The sequence below is a fragment of the Simochromis diagramma genome, unplaced genomic scaffold (genome assembly GCF_900408965.1).
Source record: "Simochromis diagramma unplaced genomic scaffold, fSimDia1.1 OVJJ01000557.1, whole genome shotgun sequence".
NCBI classification, from domain to species: Eukaryota; Metazoa; Chordata; class Actinopteri; order Cichliformes; family Cichlidae; genus Simochromis; species Simochromis diagramma.
The window spans coordinates 2,046,064-2,063,728 of NW_024387156.1; the positions used below are offsets into that span (position 1 = coordinate 2,046,064).

The following is a 17,665-nucleotide window of genomic DNA, read 5'->3' on the forward strand; positions in this document are numbered from 1 at the left end:
TTTTTTGTTTAATTTGATGGATGCACACACGGCTACTCCTTGTTTCCAGCCTCAGGTGTGATGAGCTTTAAGGTTTAAACACCAGCAGAAATGGGCAGTGTCAGTCAGCAGCAGACAAACTCCTCACAGCGCCATCTGGAATTCTGTGTATTTTTGTCCTCCTGGTGTCTGTGTGGAGGTCCTTCAGTAACTTTCAAGACACCCTGGCCTAAACACCAGGATCCATGAACCCACCACTCAGAACATCTGTGAGCTGCAGGAGGGGTCACGACCTGAGAAATTCCCAAATAACTTACACAAAGGCCAGAGGTCATTCAAGAACTTGAGGATAAAGTTTGCTTGGTCTGAGCTTAATGAAGCTAACAGGAAGTCTTTGATGGGATTTTCATAATAAAGCTCCCTGTTTGCAGTTTAAATTATGAGGCGTGTTTCATCTTTGTTGGTGTCGCTCAGTGGAGGTGTCATAGGGTGGCGGTCAGCTAATTCTGACCACAAAACAAAATCCACCTGAGCCTCACAATGGAGGAGGAGAAATGAGCTAATCAGCAGACAGGTGTGAGTAAGTCAGATGTTTGATGCTGTTTATGATAGTTCATTTTCTGCCAACCTCTTCCACCAGCTGATCCGGAGGCAAGTGAGGCATTTCCCAACCAGTTGTGATTATTCATCTTAATTTCTCTAGTTGAGTAAATATCCCAACGTTACAGCAGAGCTGATTCAATAAGTTCTCACAAAGCACCGTGTCTGCTCTTCTGTTCCTCCTAGGTGTTTTCATGACAAACAGCGAGCTAGCGGCACCATTTCAGATCAGATGTGTTCATCTAACCTTACTGTACAAGGGAGTTACATCTGACTGGATCACTTCCAAACTGGTTGCGAGATTCTTCACAACCTAAAACGTCTGATTGGATCTCGTATTGTTGATACATTTTGTCACAGTTTTTGTCCTTGTGCATTACTTTTTATTTAGTTATCTCATTTCTGTCAGAAAAAAATGTTGTAAATGAAAATAGGTGAAAAGTATTGTTCAATAGATTTAACACACTTTCCAGCCTGTCCTGGGTCTGCCTTGGGACCTCATCCAAATGCAGGAGGTGCCATGGTCAGATATCGAAGGACCTCAGCTACCTCCTTTCAATGTGGAGAAGTAGCGGCAGTACTCTAAGCCCCTCTCAAATGACTGAAATCCTCACCCCTTCTCTAGGAACAGCACGGCCACCTTTCAGAGGAAGCTCATTGCTGCTGCCTGTACCTGCAACCTTATTCTTTTGGCTACTCCCCAGAACTAATGACCACAGGTGAGGGTAAGGACAATGGGATATCGTCATCACTTTGAAACTGTGTTTTTGTTGCTTTTGATGCGCTAGAGCTGAAATCCTGAAAACTATATTTATCAGAGTGAAGCTGCTCTGTGTTCATCACATCAGACTTTAACAATCAATAAATCATAAACCTGAAGTCCTGCTGATCGATCACACACGTGTCTGTGAACTCTCTGTGTGCTTCAGCGTCTTTGTATCGTCAGCCTCAGAGCGAGTCCACATTAACCTGAAAGTCTGCACGCTTATGGGATGGGGCAGAGGCGGAGCCAGACATTTGAAACACCCGGGGGCTTAGCCCTAAAGGGTAGTATGCATGTGGGATTTTTTTTTTTTCTTTTTTGGGGGGGGTGTAGAAATGACTGAAAGATTAATAGGCTCTGTTTTGAGTTTTGTTCAAAAAAGAATGACTTCATATAGGAAAAAAATATATCACATATGCAGGATACCTTAAGCTAGGTTTTTAATTAAGCAGCAAGGCAGAACAAAGTCGGGGCTGTATCAAGACACGAGGACTAAACCCCAATTCAACCAGACCAAGAACTGATCCGAATTAAAACAGGACTACAACAGTTCAAAATCAGGACTACTGAGGACTTAACCAAGACAGAACAAGAATCAGAACTAGATGATAGTAGCACTAAAAATCATCATAGACCTGCACTACACTTATTTTTTAATTCTACCAAAGAACTCTATTTAGATTGAGAAAAGTTTATATAATTATTTAGCCTTGTTGTGCAAACAAGCCTGCATAACTTAATAAATATAGAATTTGAAAAATAACAAACCTAAAAAGAAACACTAGGTACGAGATACATGAGGACCTATGATACGGTGATACTTTTGATAAACGACCATTTGACTAACATGTGTGTCTCACCTGCTCTTGTTCATCTCTGTTCTGTCCTCATTCTCCTCTCTCTCTCCCTCTCTGTTCCTCTCTCTCCCTCTTTGTGCTGACAATCATCAAATATACAGTTGAAACCCAATATTTACATACTCTTCAGATAAAAACACTTTTTTAATTGTAACATCAAATCAGACTAAATGTTTTTTTTTTTTTTAGATTGATAAATATAAAAACGTATTTGTTAACTTTAAGAGTAAAGACAGAAACTATCTGTATTTCTTAATTGTAAATGGCACCAAATTGTATATAAAATTGAGCCACACTTATGGAGCTCCACAATTCTTTTCCAGGTGTTTTGGTTGACATCTCTTGATTTTCCCATGTCAAAGAAACAGGCTCTGTGTTTTGCCTTATATGCATCCACAGCTGTGCCACCAATTTACTCACATGGACTACTATCAGAAGCTTCTTCAGCTCACAATGGAAACGTCTGGAGTTTTCTTATTAATTAACAATAAACTTAGTGTACATGTGCTCCTAAATTTGATGAAAGTGATAAAAAATAGACAGCTCTGTCTCTTTTTATTCTGACATTTAACTAATTCAAAAGATATTTCAATATTTATTTAATCAAAACAAAACAAGTTTACTCTAAATTGATGTTGTACAGTAAAAAAAATGTTCTTGTGTTTTCCATAAAGTGTATGTAAATATCTGGTTTCAACTGTGAATATACGGCTGTGTATTGAAATTCCTATTGTTTTGCATAGAAATATACTGAACAACATACAAAGCTTAATATGTAAAACACTACCAGAGATTTTTCTTTGAAAGAAGCTCCTTATGTCCATTCTGGTATATCAGTGCATTACTGAAACCGATTTATTTAGCCGTGGAGGGTAACAACTGAAAATATGAAATAAACACACATGTGAGCTAAGACTCTCTAAAGAAACAGCATTGTTGTTGTTCGACTTTTCATTTCACCATTTGTTGATTCACTGGAAGAGCGAGTAACATAATATGGGTCAAGTGATCAGTTTGACATCAATCTTTCGTGATACACCGTCATATTTACATTATTTGTACAGTACGAATGATTTGCTTTGGTACCTGGTCAAACTTCAGTTCTCCTCTGTCTGAGCAACAGCCACCCCATCCCAGTGGCGGAGCGGGGGGGTGGCTAACTGGGCTTAAGCCCGGGTTGTTTTTTCAGAAGCCCGGGGTCTTTTGGAGTGTAATTTTTTTCATAGTTAGATGCCTGGCTGACAACTGTATAAAACAAAAACTACACACAATATTCGAAGCACATAGTGCACACTGTGGGAATTTACGACTGTGCGTAAATCCCCCCTAATATTGGTATGATCCGAGCTCAGACACTAAGCGACTGAGCGAGGGGGCGGGGCAGCTGCTGCCTGCGAGTGCGCTGTTAGAGAATGCAGCCAGGCAGACACAGTGTTGCCAACTTAGCAACTTTGTCGCTAGTTTTCAGACCCCTTAGTGACTTTTTTTCTAAGAAAAAAAGTCACTAAAAAAAGACGTGAAAGCACGTATAGCTTTTACTCTCAACAAGCAGCGGGTCCTGTAAAGCAGTCAGTTCTTCTTTTACTCTTTTACTCTTATGCTGTTTTGTGGATCACAAGGTTTAAAAATACTTATAAACACACACACACAAAGTAACTCCACCAGAGTGCCTATTTCGGGTCACTTTTGCCGGTCCAAGCCCGGGTAAAGGAACAGGGTTGGAATTGTGACATTAAAAAAAACAATAATTGCTAAAATAAATTTAATTTGTAGTTCTAAATAAACTCTAAATGCATTTAGGACGTTTTTTTACTCACTTTATGTCTCTTCCACGATGTTATTTCTCTCTCCAACAACATAGGTTACAATTAGTTTAGCATGACCAATTATGCAAATTAGGCGATGACATCATTTAGCGACTTTTAGGACAACCAATAGCGATTTTCCTTACTGAGGAGTTGGCAACACTGGGTCATCTACTGATTGGAAGATTGGTGGTTCGATCCCTGGCTCCTCCAGTCTGGATGCCAAGTATCCTTGGGCAAGATACTAACCTCAAGCTGCTCTCTGATGCATCCATCAGTGTATGATAGCTAGGAAGCACTATAAGCTTAGAAAAAAAGGTTCTTGGGTGAATGTGGTATGTTGTATAGAGGGCTTTGAGTACTCTGGGAGAGTAGAAAAGCACTATATACAGTAAGCATCAGTCCATTTACTTATTGATAACACTGCACTCACGTTCGACATAAACTGCTTCCTGTCACAGGGTGACGGGGTGACCAAACAAACATCTCCTTGGGGGCTGGAACATGACCTTCCCTTGCAGATGTTTTCCCAAAGTTCAGCACTGTGACCTGAATATAAAACAGGAAACACAAACACAGCGAGGTCTGTGTGCCATGGAGTATTTTAACCCTTTACTACCTCAGGCTCTGTGGCTTTTAAACCCCAAAACACAATACGCCAAAAATTGGTCCACCTCAAGGATCAGGTCCCCCGACACAAACAGAGTAATATAGTGTATGCTGTTAAGTGCCAGCTTGATTGCCATGATTTATTCATTGGTGAAACCAAACAACCTCTGGTGAGGCGGATGGCACAACAACAAAAAAAAGAGCTAACTTGTCAGGCCAAGACTCCGCAGTCTTTTTACACCTACAGGCCAGTGGACACTCTTTCAATGATGAGGATGTAACATCCTGGGCAGGGAGGAACGCTGGTTTGACTGGAGAGTCAAGGAGGCCATTTACATGAAAAGGGAAAGACCATCTCTGAATCGAGGAGGGGGCCTAAGGGTACATCTTTCACCATCTTATGATGTTGTGATTGCAGCCATTCCCCAACTCTCTGTGAATGGTACTCATTGCAATTGATCAGTGGTCTTTGATCAATGATCATGACAATTTGCATATTGATGATCAAGAAACTGGCCTCACAGCCCACTGTTCTTTCAGTGGGCTGGTTTCAGTCATTGTGCAAATGTACTTTTTATAATGTTGGGGAAACGTGCAGTCAGCTGAGACTGAAGAAATCACTTGGATGAGTGACGAAATGTTTCTCCCACTGAAAATGTTCAGATGAACAGAACAAACCTTTTGGGATTTACTTACCTGGATGACTGAGCATCCATTAAGACCCTTTACTACTTGAAACATTTTAGCAGGTTGACTTGCACAGTATGACAGGGAGTCAGCATGTGACTTAGTGGGACAGAGGTGTTCATCAAATAGCTGATGAACCTGTTCTCACAGCAGGAATTACTGCAGGTGATTTGTGAGGAGGCGGAGCCTTATCAAACACACAGGAATATCTCTTACCTCACAGTGACTTCACAGGAAGCTGGCGGTTAACATAAAAACACCTGAGTTCGCACCTGCAGGTGACTCAGATGTTTAATGATGTTTCCCACAGACACTGAGAACTGATGACATCACAGTGAGATCACTGCGTGTGAACCAATGATCTCTTCCCCGTGAAGAACAAACAGCGCCGAGGTCGAGCTGCTGATAAAACCCACTGTAAATAGTGAAACGACTCATCACTCCCGTCGGCCTTCAGCTGGCCTTCAGCTGGCCTTCAGCTGACCTTCAGGCGACACTGACATGTTTCTGTGTAAACAACGAGCAGGTTTAAAAGGCAGCATGATGCCTTCAATGTCACTCTCTCTGATGAGGATGATGACTCTCTCTGCTCCACTCCAGAGGATGATGGTGATGATAATGATGATGGTGGTCTTTGTTTTGGTGACACCTCTTCCTTCTCCATGTGGACGTCTCAGGTAAGGTACAGGTGTCAGCTGGACTTCCTGTTTGTGTGTGCTGATTACAGAGATGTTTTCTGTTCTTTCCACAGACGTGAAAATGTGAACATGTCAAATCCTCATCTGGCCGATCACAACAACACCAGGTGAGTCTGACAGAAACTCTGGGTATTCCTGCACCAGCTTGTTAGAACTTTGAAGTAACATCAGGTATGAAGATGTCATCTTGCTAAACTACATCCAGATAAACTCCCAGTCTTCTTCTTCTCTTTACTCATTTCACATGTTTGTTGTAAAGAAATCAGATTACTTGGTGGAGTAAATGTGTACCAATCGACCTGCTGATTGATTGTTAAATGATCAATGATGAATCAACATGTTTACTAATAATTTCCAATCATTCAGCTCACTGATCATCAGTTCATTAAATCTTTTTGACTGATCTTCAGGTGTGAAACTCTGACAGATACAAAAGTAACTGTCTTGATGCATGCTCAATCATCCTAGTAAGGAAAAGTTGATTCTGTTCATTTGGACGTAGCCTTTTTAGTGGGAGAAACATTTCATCACTCATCCAAGTGTCCTTTTCAGTCTCAGCTGACTGCAGATTTCTAACCTTATAAACAGTACATTTGCCTTAATGACCGAAACCAGCACCACAGACGAACAATGAGCTGTGACGCCAGTTTCTTGCTTATTGGTTAATGGCCATGAGTGCCATTCACAAAGAGGTGGGGAATGGCTGCAATTACAACATTGTAAGATTGTGAAAGATGTACCTTTAGGCCCCCTCCTCGATACAGAGATGGTCTTTCCCTTTTCATGTAAATGGCTTGTGCGCACTCAAGAGTGTACACTATGTTACACTGTTTGTGTTGGGGGACCGGATCCTTGGGGAACCATTTTTTTGCGCAGCGGGTTTTGGGTTTGAAAGCCACACAGACATGGTGGTTGGAGAAAATGTGTCTCAGCTGTTCCGCTACTCCTGACACAAAAGAGATTACTAAGGGTTTTCGCTTAGGCAGCAGTTTTGCTTCTTCTCTCCTGGATCGCCTGGAGTTTTCTTTAGATGCTGGCCACTGTGTCTGTGGGATGGTGTTTGCTCTATGTTGTAGTGTCCTGATGACACCCAGTGGATGATGAGAGCCAAACTTTAAGTGACGAAATGTTTCTCCCACTGAAAACACTACATCCAAATGAATCACTGAAAGGAGCCTGGAAACACGTAATGGTGGTGAGTCCAGGTATTTAAGCTCTATCGGGGGTTGTCCCTTAAGAGGGTCATTGACCAACTATTACTATTATATTGACACCTTGCCTCATCAAAAAGGTGTGGGTCTTTATCAGGGCTTAAATACCTGGGACTTTCCACTATTTGGTCTTAGAACTGAAGAAGCTTTTCGGATGAGAGGTGAAGCTTAAAGAAGTCCAGTTCTTTTCTTTCCAAGATCCTTAGGTTACCATGACCTGGAAGACTGAGAACCTACACGAACATACATTGAGATGAACAGAATCAACTTTTTGGGAAAAGTAACTATAGTTTGAGTGAACCTACTGAGTTACTTTCTGAGTAACCACTTAAACTTGTGATGATCAATATGTTAACTAGTCATTAGTTTGTTCGTGTGATAAAAATATCAATTCGCACCAGAGCATTAAGGGTCTCAGAGAATAATTCACAAATACACTGGAATTACAGTGGGAATAAAGTGGGAATAAAGCGGACGTCCTTTTGAACAACTGAGTTGTCACATAATGTTTCTAAATGTTTACTTATATTTAATTGTGTTACAATGATCGCTGTGAGCGGTCAGTGGAACATCCACTTTTTATCACCTCCTCAGTAAGAGAGGATTTGTGTTGAAGATGATGTAGCCCATAGGTGTCAAACTCTGGCCCGCGGGCCAAATTTGGCCCGGAGCCTAATTACATTTGGCCCGCGAAGCCACACCAAATTACTATTAGAGCTGGTCTACTGGTATTATACAGCTAATATATATATTGTTTAGTGTTAAGCTTTGCTTGTTCCACATTCAGTTTTTCAGCAAAACTTGTTTGAGTCCATAAGAAAAGATTAATTCTCATATCTGGAGGAAGATTTTTTTTCAATAAATATTAACGTTAGCCCGTGACTTTGTTCCAGATTTGAATTTTGGCCCACTGTGTATTTGAGTTTGACACCCCTGATGTAGCCAGTCTATTTCCTGTTTCAGACTCGAGGCTCAAAAAAAGTCACACCTGTGAAGCTGTTTCAACTCTGTGTGAAAACTTTAATGAGGATCAGATTGTTTAAAGTTTTATTTTTCACAGCAGTGCAGAGGGGTTCACTGAGATTGCTGCGTGGAACAACACAGTAAAAAACATGGGAACCCACATGGGGAACAGCACGGAGCATGCCATGGGGAACAGCACCCCCATGCTTTTGTGAGTAACCTCAGGTTGCACCTAAATCAAGTATTAGGTGTGAATCCAGTTCAGAGGGCCTCTGCTTGTATTCAAGACTGATTCTTCCTCTGGATCACCTGTAAGACTCTGACACACACACTCACCTGCAGCCCACTCAGGTCTGAACAGGTGCTCTCTGTCTGTGTTTCAGGAAGCCAGAATCAGTGTATGTATCTGTCACCACATGGTCTGATTGGCTGAGAAAACACCATCAGAAGTAGGGAGAGAGCCTGCTGATGTTTTTTGTTTTCAAAATTTACCTGAGAGTCAGGGCACAAAGTCACAACAGGGAAGCAGACAGACAAACAGAAAAACAGAAAAACAAACAAACAAACAAACAAACAAACAAACAAACAAACAAACAGACACATTGACAGACCAAAAGACAAACAGACAGACAGACAAATGGACAAAAAGAAGACAAACAGACAACCAAACACCTAAACAGAAAACTAAGCAGCCAACTGAAAAAGCCAAACAAACAGGCAGGCAGGCAGATTACAAAACAGACAAGAGAAAAAGACAGACAGGCAGGTAGACAGATAAACAAACATACAGATAGACAAACAGAAGACAGGCAGACAGACAGACAAGCTACCAAGCAGACAGACAAAAAAATAGATGACAAAACAGACAGAGCAACAGACAGACAAGCAGACAAGCAGAAAGACAGGCAGATGGACAGAATGCAAACAGACAGACAGACAACCAAACACTAAAACAGAAAACCAAACAGACAAAAGAAAAAGACAGGCAGGTAAACAGATAAACAAACATATGGAAAGACAAACAGGCAAACAAACAGAAAGAAAAACAGACAGAGAGACAGGCAGTGTGGGGTCTAAAAGACACGCTGATTATTTGGAAGAAATCACTGAAGTACAACTCAGAATGTTAAAAGTCCGCTTGTTCACTGATCAATCAAAAAGAAAGAGTCTAAATAAGTATCAATAATTATTAAAGGTGTTCCTAGATAATTAATCAATCAGTTAATCAATTACCTGTGCCTTTCTTAGGATTCATGGGGCCACAGGTGCTCGGTGTTTCCTGGCCACCTGTGGGACAGCGAATCTAGTTGACAGATTGCAGGGTGGAGAGGAGAAGGCTGGCGACGCCACTGCAGACCCCTTTGGTCCTGGGAAAAAGTGAAGGGAGGCACCTGTTACTACTTTATCATCTTCATCATCATCATCAGCTCCACCTCACACTCACCTGTCTGAGAGAAAAACACAAGAAAACCTAACCTTCACACAAAGTTTGTTGGTGTTTCTGTGGAGCTGGTCGGAGTCACACTGAGCATGTGCAAAATGCCTAGCTGTAAATGTGACAGTCTGAAATGTGTCCATGTAAAGAAAATCTGTTTCCAATAAAGTATTAAATAAAGTTTGACTCTCCCTGCACGTACAAAACTGACTACAGGTAAAAGTCAGAGGTCAAAGGTCAACTACACTTCTATAGCAGAGGAGTTGGCCTGTGCTGGACATTACCTACATCAATCTTTATTTACAGTCTATGATTGATTATTAAAAGTGCAGCTTGAAGCCCTTCTGGACAATCACTGTGATGCGTGGCTGTGATATAAAAGCTGCGTGTATCACGGGTCAATGATAAAAACACATTAAAGTTTTCTGACTTGTCACAAATTCAGGATTTAAAAGAATTTTTCATCCTGGCAGTTAAACTTCTCTGAGTGTCCCTAAGAACATCTCAGCTTCCTGTCCAGGTTCCAAGACACTAACCATCTTTGATATACAGTCTGAGGTGCAGACTGTTATATCAGAGTGTGTGTTATGTTGACTAAGCACAAAAACACAGAAGAACATCTTTCATTTCATTTATTCACATTTCATTATGTTTTCTTTTTATTTCGGTTTCCTTGCTGGAGTTCATCAGAGGGTTTGTTTCTTCCGTTTTGACTGAGGTTTGTTAATAAAGCTGGTTCAAAATTAAGCAATAGCGGCACCTCTGGGTGTAAGAACGTGTTTGTCCTGGAGGTGGCAGCACAGGAACAGTAGAAACATCAATGTGAGAGTCCACTTTGTGATTCTACTGTCACAATCTGAACTGTGGACTGTACCACACACAGCCCATCAGATTATCAGTATTAATCAGTATTGATTTTGCTGACACAGAGATGTGTTTTCCTGTATTCTGTGAGCATGTGCAGCTGCAGCTCCTCAGAAAGACTGAGTCACTGCTGATTGGACAATTGTCTGAAGGAGCTATCAGAAGTACGGGAGGAGGAGCAGCTGGTGCAATCATGATGAGGATGATGAAGGCAGAGTGAGCTTTAAAAACCAGATGAGCAGAGTGTGTGGAGATTAATTAAACTTTAATTATCACTCACTCCAGCACCTGACTGGAAACGTCTGAGTAACGTTCATGTGGGTCGGGGTCAGGCTTACTACACAAGACTGCTTAAATCCCACCCACACAGGGCGAGCAGACAGCAGCAGAGAGAAATTTACCTGGGATTCAGTTAGAAACATAATCAGGATCATTTTTGGTATTTAAATCACTCATTAGGAAGGACTTTCCAGTCCGAGAGTGGAATAAATGTAGTTTAATGGGAGTGTTTGCTGGTACAGTCTGCCACGTTACAGGAGTCAAGAGGTCAGATATGAGCTTTGTCATTCATGAGTTGTGAGCGTGTTAGCAGTTCTGTAGGATCACTGCTGTGTGTACAGAGGTGAGCCTATCAGGCGTCATCTCTGAGGTGTGTGACTGTTGCTGTGTAATATATCTGAAGCTGGCTTGGCTTCAGCAACCTTTGATCAGGGGAATCAGTGAAATCTTAAACTCTGTCAGCTCCGTTCAAAGCGTCCTGTCACAGCAGCTGCTGAATTCTGGGTAAATGACGTGTGAAACTGTGTGAGCAGTGAAATGATTGGCTAAGCCCTCGAACCTCCAAACACAGAGTGATTTAAAAGTGTAAATGAGTCAGCTGGCTGTCCGACTGCGGTCTGGAGTGTGGGGCCTCCCTGCTGCTGCGGAGTCGGGGTGGTCTGCCTCTCCCCACCGCAGGGAAAAGGGTAACACCACCTGGGTCTGGGTGCAGTTCCCCCCTCCAGGGGCAAGGGTACCTAGACCCGGTTCGTAGAGTACACTTGGGGAGTGTGATCGCGTGTACAGCGTCTCTTTATGTCTGTCTCCACGTTGGTTGAGTGTGGAGTAAGTGCATATGAGAGCATGAGGGTGGGAATGGATGTTTGTGTCTGTGTGTGCCTGTATGTCTGTGTCTATATGTCAGGTTGGGTTTCAGACGCCACCTCTCTGGGGACATCTCAGGCCCTCCAAGGTTTGGAGGCCTATCTCCACCCACCACCACTTCCCCTGCCAGTGGCGGACTCCCTCAGGTGTCGGTGCGTTGGTGGTTCTTTGTGTCTGGGGGTGGGCGTCCGGGTACACACCGGCTCACTCCTTGGCGGCCGCTTATCGGGGCCTGGAGCCTGGGGCTCGCTCGGGCCACTTCGGAGGTGGGGTGCCCCCGGCCTCTCGGCCTGGGGCTCGGTCACTCAGGCACAGCTGGCTGCCGGCGGAGCTCACGGGCGCGTCACTGCAACTCCCCCTAGCTTCTGCTCCGCGGCTGCTGAGTGAGCCCTCATCTGGGACTCTCCTCAGCTCTTACTGGGACAGTGGCGCGGCTGCCCCTCTGTTGGTCTTCCTTGGTCTCTTGTGTTCTGGGGGCCTCTGGATGGCTGGAGTTTTGAGCTCCTCCATACCTGCTTCATACCCTGGAGGACGGGGCTGTGGCTCCCCACACTCCCTAGCAGATCGTTACATGGAGAAACCTTTCGAATGCAAGCATGCTGATCCACACAGGTATGCACACAGGTGTACACACGGGTATTCACAGACGCGGACTACAGCTTTCTTGGCTGCTGCCTCAAAGCACATTGTGCGCTGTCTATCTTGCGTGCTGCACAATATCGTTTATTATTTAGTATCTACTGATATCTACTGCTAGCTAGTTTATTGTGATGGTGCTGTTTTTTTTTTATTATTATGTTGCTCTTTGTTGTTTGCTTTCTCTTCTGTTTTTTTTTTCTCCATACAGGTGATCCAGGTGTTTTTTTTTTTTTCTTTCTCCCCCCCCCCCTTTTCACCGTCTCTTCTCCCCTTTGGTTTTCTTTCTCTCCCTCTCTTTCTTTCATTCTTTCTCCCTGTCCTATCCCCCAGTCATGTCTGTCCCGTTTGTAGCAACTGAAAATAAAATAAATTCATAATTATAATAAAGGTCAATCCAATGGACCAATATGGCAAGGCCATGATGATCCACTTGGTAAAATAAATCCGCTTGGCATCTTTCTTGGCCTTAAGACAACAATTCTGATGGCTAAAGATCCAAACGGGACACAAAAAAAAAAAAAAAAAAAAAAAAGTGTAAATGAGTCAGTGCAGGCGAACGTGAGTCAGGGGTGAGTGGATGAAACGCTGTGACTGAATCAGTCAGAGTTCTGATGGACCTGAATCGATCAGACGCTGTCAGCAAGGCTAACAGCTCATTTATTAGAAGAGATCAATAACAAACAAACATGTCTGCACCTGCTGTTTTCATATCAAATCAATCAGTTCATCCTGACACGATCAACAGCAGCTGATTACAGAGGAAGAAGAGGATGAAGAGGACAGGCTTGTTCTCTCTGAATCTTTGTTCTCACTATAAATGGAACGTCATGTGACTCGTTCCTGTCCTCACACCTCCCACAAACAAACAAACAAACAAATAAATAAATAAACCCAGCGGGTCTGATCCTGGATCTGATTCAGCACACACACACACACACACACACACACACATAGGGAGAGCCTGGAGAAAACCTGCAGACCCTCAGAGCCTCCTCTGAGAAAGAACCAGCTTTCATTGTCCTGCAAAGACAGGCAGGATGGACTTAGACCACTCTTCTTCATCGAGTGGATCCTCAGCTTTCACCAAGACATTAGCCTTTCTCATAGTTTCACACATATGACTGACACACACACAGTCCCGAATCCATCTCTGCTTTCAGTCAGATTACTTCAAACTATGAGTAACACACTGTCAGAACTGAGATTGCACTTCAGTGGAACCAAGTTCAGTTCAGTTTTATTTTTTAATTTTCCAAATCACACCAACAGTCCCCTCAAAGCATTTTATATTGGAAGGTCAAGACCTAGAATTATGCAGAGAAACCGAAACAATCAGAATTCCCTCTTTGAGCAAGCACTTGGTGACAGTGGGAAGAAAACCCTCCCTTTTAACCGGAAGAAACCTCCAGGCGAACCAGGAGGGGCGACCATCTCCTGCAACATGTTGGAGGTGAGGGGAAGAAGACAGGACATAGACACGCTGTGGAAGAGAGCCAGAGATTAATAATAACTAATGATTAAATGCAGAGAGGTGTATAAATGCATATAAACTTATGGTGGAGTAAGTACATGGCCTGTATTTTGTATAGCGCTTTACTAGTCCCTAAGGACCCCAAAGCACTTTACACATCCAGTCACCCACCCATTCATACACACATTCACACACTGGTGATGGCAGCTACATTGTAGCCACAGCCACCCTGGGGCGCGCTGACAGAGGCGAGGCTGCTAGACACTGGCGCCACCGGGCCCACCACCAGTAGGCAACAGGTCAAGTGTCTTGCCCAAGGACACAACGATCAAGACTGTCAGAGCCCAGGCTCGAACCGGCAACCTTCCAATTACAAGGTGAACTCCTAACTCTTGAGCCACGATCGCCCCAAATACAGGTAGAAGCAGGTACTCAGTTTTGCATCTCAGGTGTACATCATGACACTGCTAATCAGACAGGTATATATACCCACCTGCCGCTTTATTAAGTACACCTCGGAGTGGCGCTCCTTTTTCCTTCAGAGTTGCTATAATTCTTTACGCCACAGATTCAACGTGAAGCTGGAAAGGCTCCTTAGAGATTTTCTCTATCTTGATGAACAACATCACAGAGTTACTGTAGAAACCATACATAAATAAATTTAAGGTGTGACCCAAAGACGATTAATGACGTAATTCATCTCAACCAGCAGAGCTTCATCGCTATGAACTGACAGTGAGGGCTGATGGAGTAACTGAGGTTCTAAGACTGTTTCAAAGGTTTTATGCAGATCAGTGGCAGCACTTGCTGGGCTCCATTAGGAAACAAATGAAATGCGTGAGTAGGGCCGTGTGCACCTCATTAGCATGTTTTCATGTCTGCAATCAGAGACTCGCCTGTTTGAATCAGGACCAGAACACACCCGCTGCGACAGATTCATCCACAAATGAGTTACAGCGTTGTTTAGATTCTCCAGATCAGTCATGTATGACACATTTGTGCAGCAGCAGCATGAGCAGGATAAAAGGACTCTGCTTCCTCTCACAGATGCTAATAAATGACAGCTCATTAACATGAACAGCGCTCTCATCATGAAGCTCTGCACAGTGAACAATAACATCATCTCCAACCAACACGGAGCCCTGGGTCACACAGGAGATCAGGCACAAACATTCAGCTGTAGCACACACACAAACTTCTCACTTGTCTGTTTCCACATGTCATCGACATGTATAAGGTAAACACAATTATGACCAATTCTGTTTACATTATACATGCTTCCCTTAGGCAGTTTCATCAGAAGGCATGGTATACAGATGACACCCAACTTTATCTATCCATGAACAGGGGCGGATCTAGAAGGGTGGCATGGGGTGGCAAGTGCCACCCTAAAATGATCCCTTGCCACCCCAAGTGCCACCCCAGTTTTGCATATAACAGTGTTGTTTATTAAAATAAGATAGCATTAACAGTTTGAGCGTAGTTACACTCAACAGTGAATATAAATGCTAAAACTGAATATATTGCATAGTGTCCCCCCCCTCCACCATTAACAAATGGTTCAGCCCATAGCAGGACCGACTTTTTCTTGTTTTCAGTAACAAGCGATGTTTATGATTGTGCCAGAGCACATTTTGAACAACACCATAGGAATTTCGGATTTTACACAGATGGTTGGATGTTACACTCTAGAAATGGAAGGAAGGTGAGTGTTATTAACCCTCTGTGGTCCACGGACATGCTGCACCTCCAAATCACATGACTGATCTAAGCTGACATAGCAAAAAGCTGCAGCCACGCTGACTCTCTATTTCAGCCCACATTGAAAGTTCAGACTTCAAAGTTTTTACATTTTAATTACAGGCCAGTAAATCCAGAGTTATGATAATATATATAAGCCAGGCTTTTTTCTAAATACTGTCATCACGTTTTTGTGTGTGTGTGTTTTAAGCGTTTTCTAAGGACAGCGCGAAAACAGTAAAGAAAGGAAAAAAGCCACCTCTTTCCTATCGGTGGAAAAATGTACCATGTCGACCAATTTAAAAAAAAAAAGTCAACACGTGGGATTTGGTTGTTTAGGAAGAGGGGAAAGTTTTGGGAGTGACGGCAGCGAGACAGAGGGAGCAAGTGAGTGAGAGAGAGAGAGAGGGAGAGTTTTTAGATGTGGGAGATTTGTGACGTTTAGTGTGGAGTGGATTCTTAGTGTGTTGTGTTGTCTTGTGTAGCTGTTCTGTTGTGTAGTCATTTTGTTTTGTGTGTCAGTGAGGGCACTAATGAATGTCACAAAGGCACATTTGCAATGTAAACACCTCCTGTTGTCAGGCCTGCAGGTTTATCCCTGTGCGTTCTCCTCTCTCTCTCTCTCTCTTTTTTTTTTTACTGGCACACATCATTTGTGGGGCATCTTAATGCAACACCTGATTGTTCTCTCACTTTGGTTTTAGTAATATTTTTAAATGGTTGTAGAAAATGAAAAAAAAAAAAAACCCGGCAGGTGTATTGGCTGCATTTTTAGATAAATAGTTGTATATGTTTACAAAATGTACAATTATATTATATTTGCATTTCAAGTTATAAAAATTTACTCAACATGTCTGGTGGGGGGTTGTTTTACAGTAAAAAATACTACTAGGATTTTAAGTTCTTTGTGTGATTTTAGATCAGTAATAGTACTATTAATAGTAATAGTAGTACTAATGCAGTATTTCAGTGAAAAACAACTAAATTCAGATGAACTGAAAAAAGAATGATACCAAACAAGGCAATGGGAAAAAAATAAAATGAAACAATCTGAGGGTGAAATACAAATGTAAACTCAAAAGGAGTCAAAAATGGCCGGGTGTATTTCAGACCTCAGTGAGTGAATCCAACAAATCATGAAAAATTAGGTTTAAATTTTCATGACAGTGCAGATTTCTGACATTTTGTGTAATTTAAGCATCTAACAATGTGATTGTTTTCTAACAAAAAACAGTGTGAAACTTAAGTTAGACTTGTGTTTGTAAATGAACTGCCCCATGTTGTGTAGCTTTCTGGATTTTATACTTATTGGGCTACATATTTATTTATTATACAGGCTATACAGTACATAACATCAAAACTCACATGTTTTATGTAATTAAAGTGTGTAATTATGTGGGCTACAGACAATAATTAAGTTATAGACTATATTACTTTCTGCTTCTTAATTCACATAAAACTGAGGTTATTGTACTTGGCCCCAAAAATCTTAGAAATATGGTATCTAACCAGATTCTTACTCTGGTTGGCATTACTTTGGCCTCTGGTAACACTGTGAAGAATCTTGGAGTCGTTTTTGACCAGGATATGTCCTTCAATGCATATATTTAAACAAATCCTAGAAGAACACTGTAGCTTGCCTCCACCAGTGTGTGAATGTGAGAGTGAATGAATAGTGGTATTGTAAAGCGCTTTGGGTGCCTTGAAAAGCGCTATATAAATCCAATCCATTATTATTCTTTAGAAGTTTTCCAATCTGGTTTTAAAGCTTTACATAGTACCGAATCTGCCCTTTTAAGAGTTTTTATTAATGATGTGTTTTTGGCAAATGACTCAGGTGACTGTGTTATTATCGTGCTGTTAGATTTAACTGCTGCTTTTGATACAGTGGATCATAATATTTTAATTTCCCGTTTAGAGCAGTTGGTGGGTATGCGGAGTACCGCACTGCAGTGGCTCAGATCCTATTTGGCAGAGCGAACTTTCTCTGTGAAACTAGGGGAGTTTGTATCCTCTGCTGCTTCTCTTCAATGTGGGGTCCCACAGGGTTCAGTTTTAGGCCCGCTTCTTTTCTCTCTATATCTCCTACCCCTTGGGTCTATTTTCAGGAAACATGGGATTTCTTTCCACTGCTACGCCAATGACTCCCAGATTTATTTCCCACTTAAAAAGATAAATGGCTTCTCAGTAGACCCGCTGCT

At 42.3% G+C, this 17,665-nt stretch overlaps 1 protein-coding gene across 2 annotated transcripts; it reads left to right on the plus strand.

The window, feature by feature from the left end:
* Positions 1 to 5,811: 5,811 nt before the first annotated feature.
* On the plus strand, positions 5,812 to 9,787 carry zgc:193726 (uncharacterized protein LOC561161 homolog). Of its 2 annotated transcripts, none has more exons than XM_040048348.1 (4): positions 5,812 to 5,977; positions 6,052 to 6,105; positions 8,270 to 8,383; positions 9,421 to 9,787. In XM_040048348.1, the coding sequence occupies exons 1-4, from the start codon at positions 5,841 to 5,843 to the stop codon at positions 9,551 to 9,553; spliced, it is 438 nt and encodes a 145-aa protein (XP_039904282.1). In that variant the 5' UTR covers positions 5,812 to 5,840; the 3' UTR covers positions 9,554 to 9,787. The 2 variants fall into 2 exon arrangements, with proteins under 2 accessions (XP_039904282.1, XP_039904283.1); XM_040048349.1 differs by having other exon boundaries at positions 8,273 to 8,383.
* Positions 9,788 to 17,665: the final 7,878 nt, after the last annotated feature.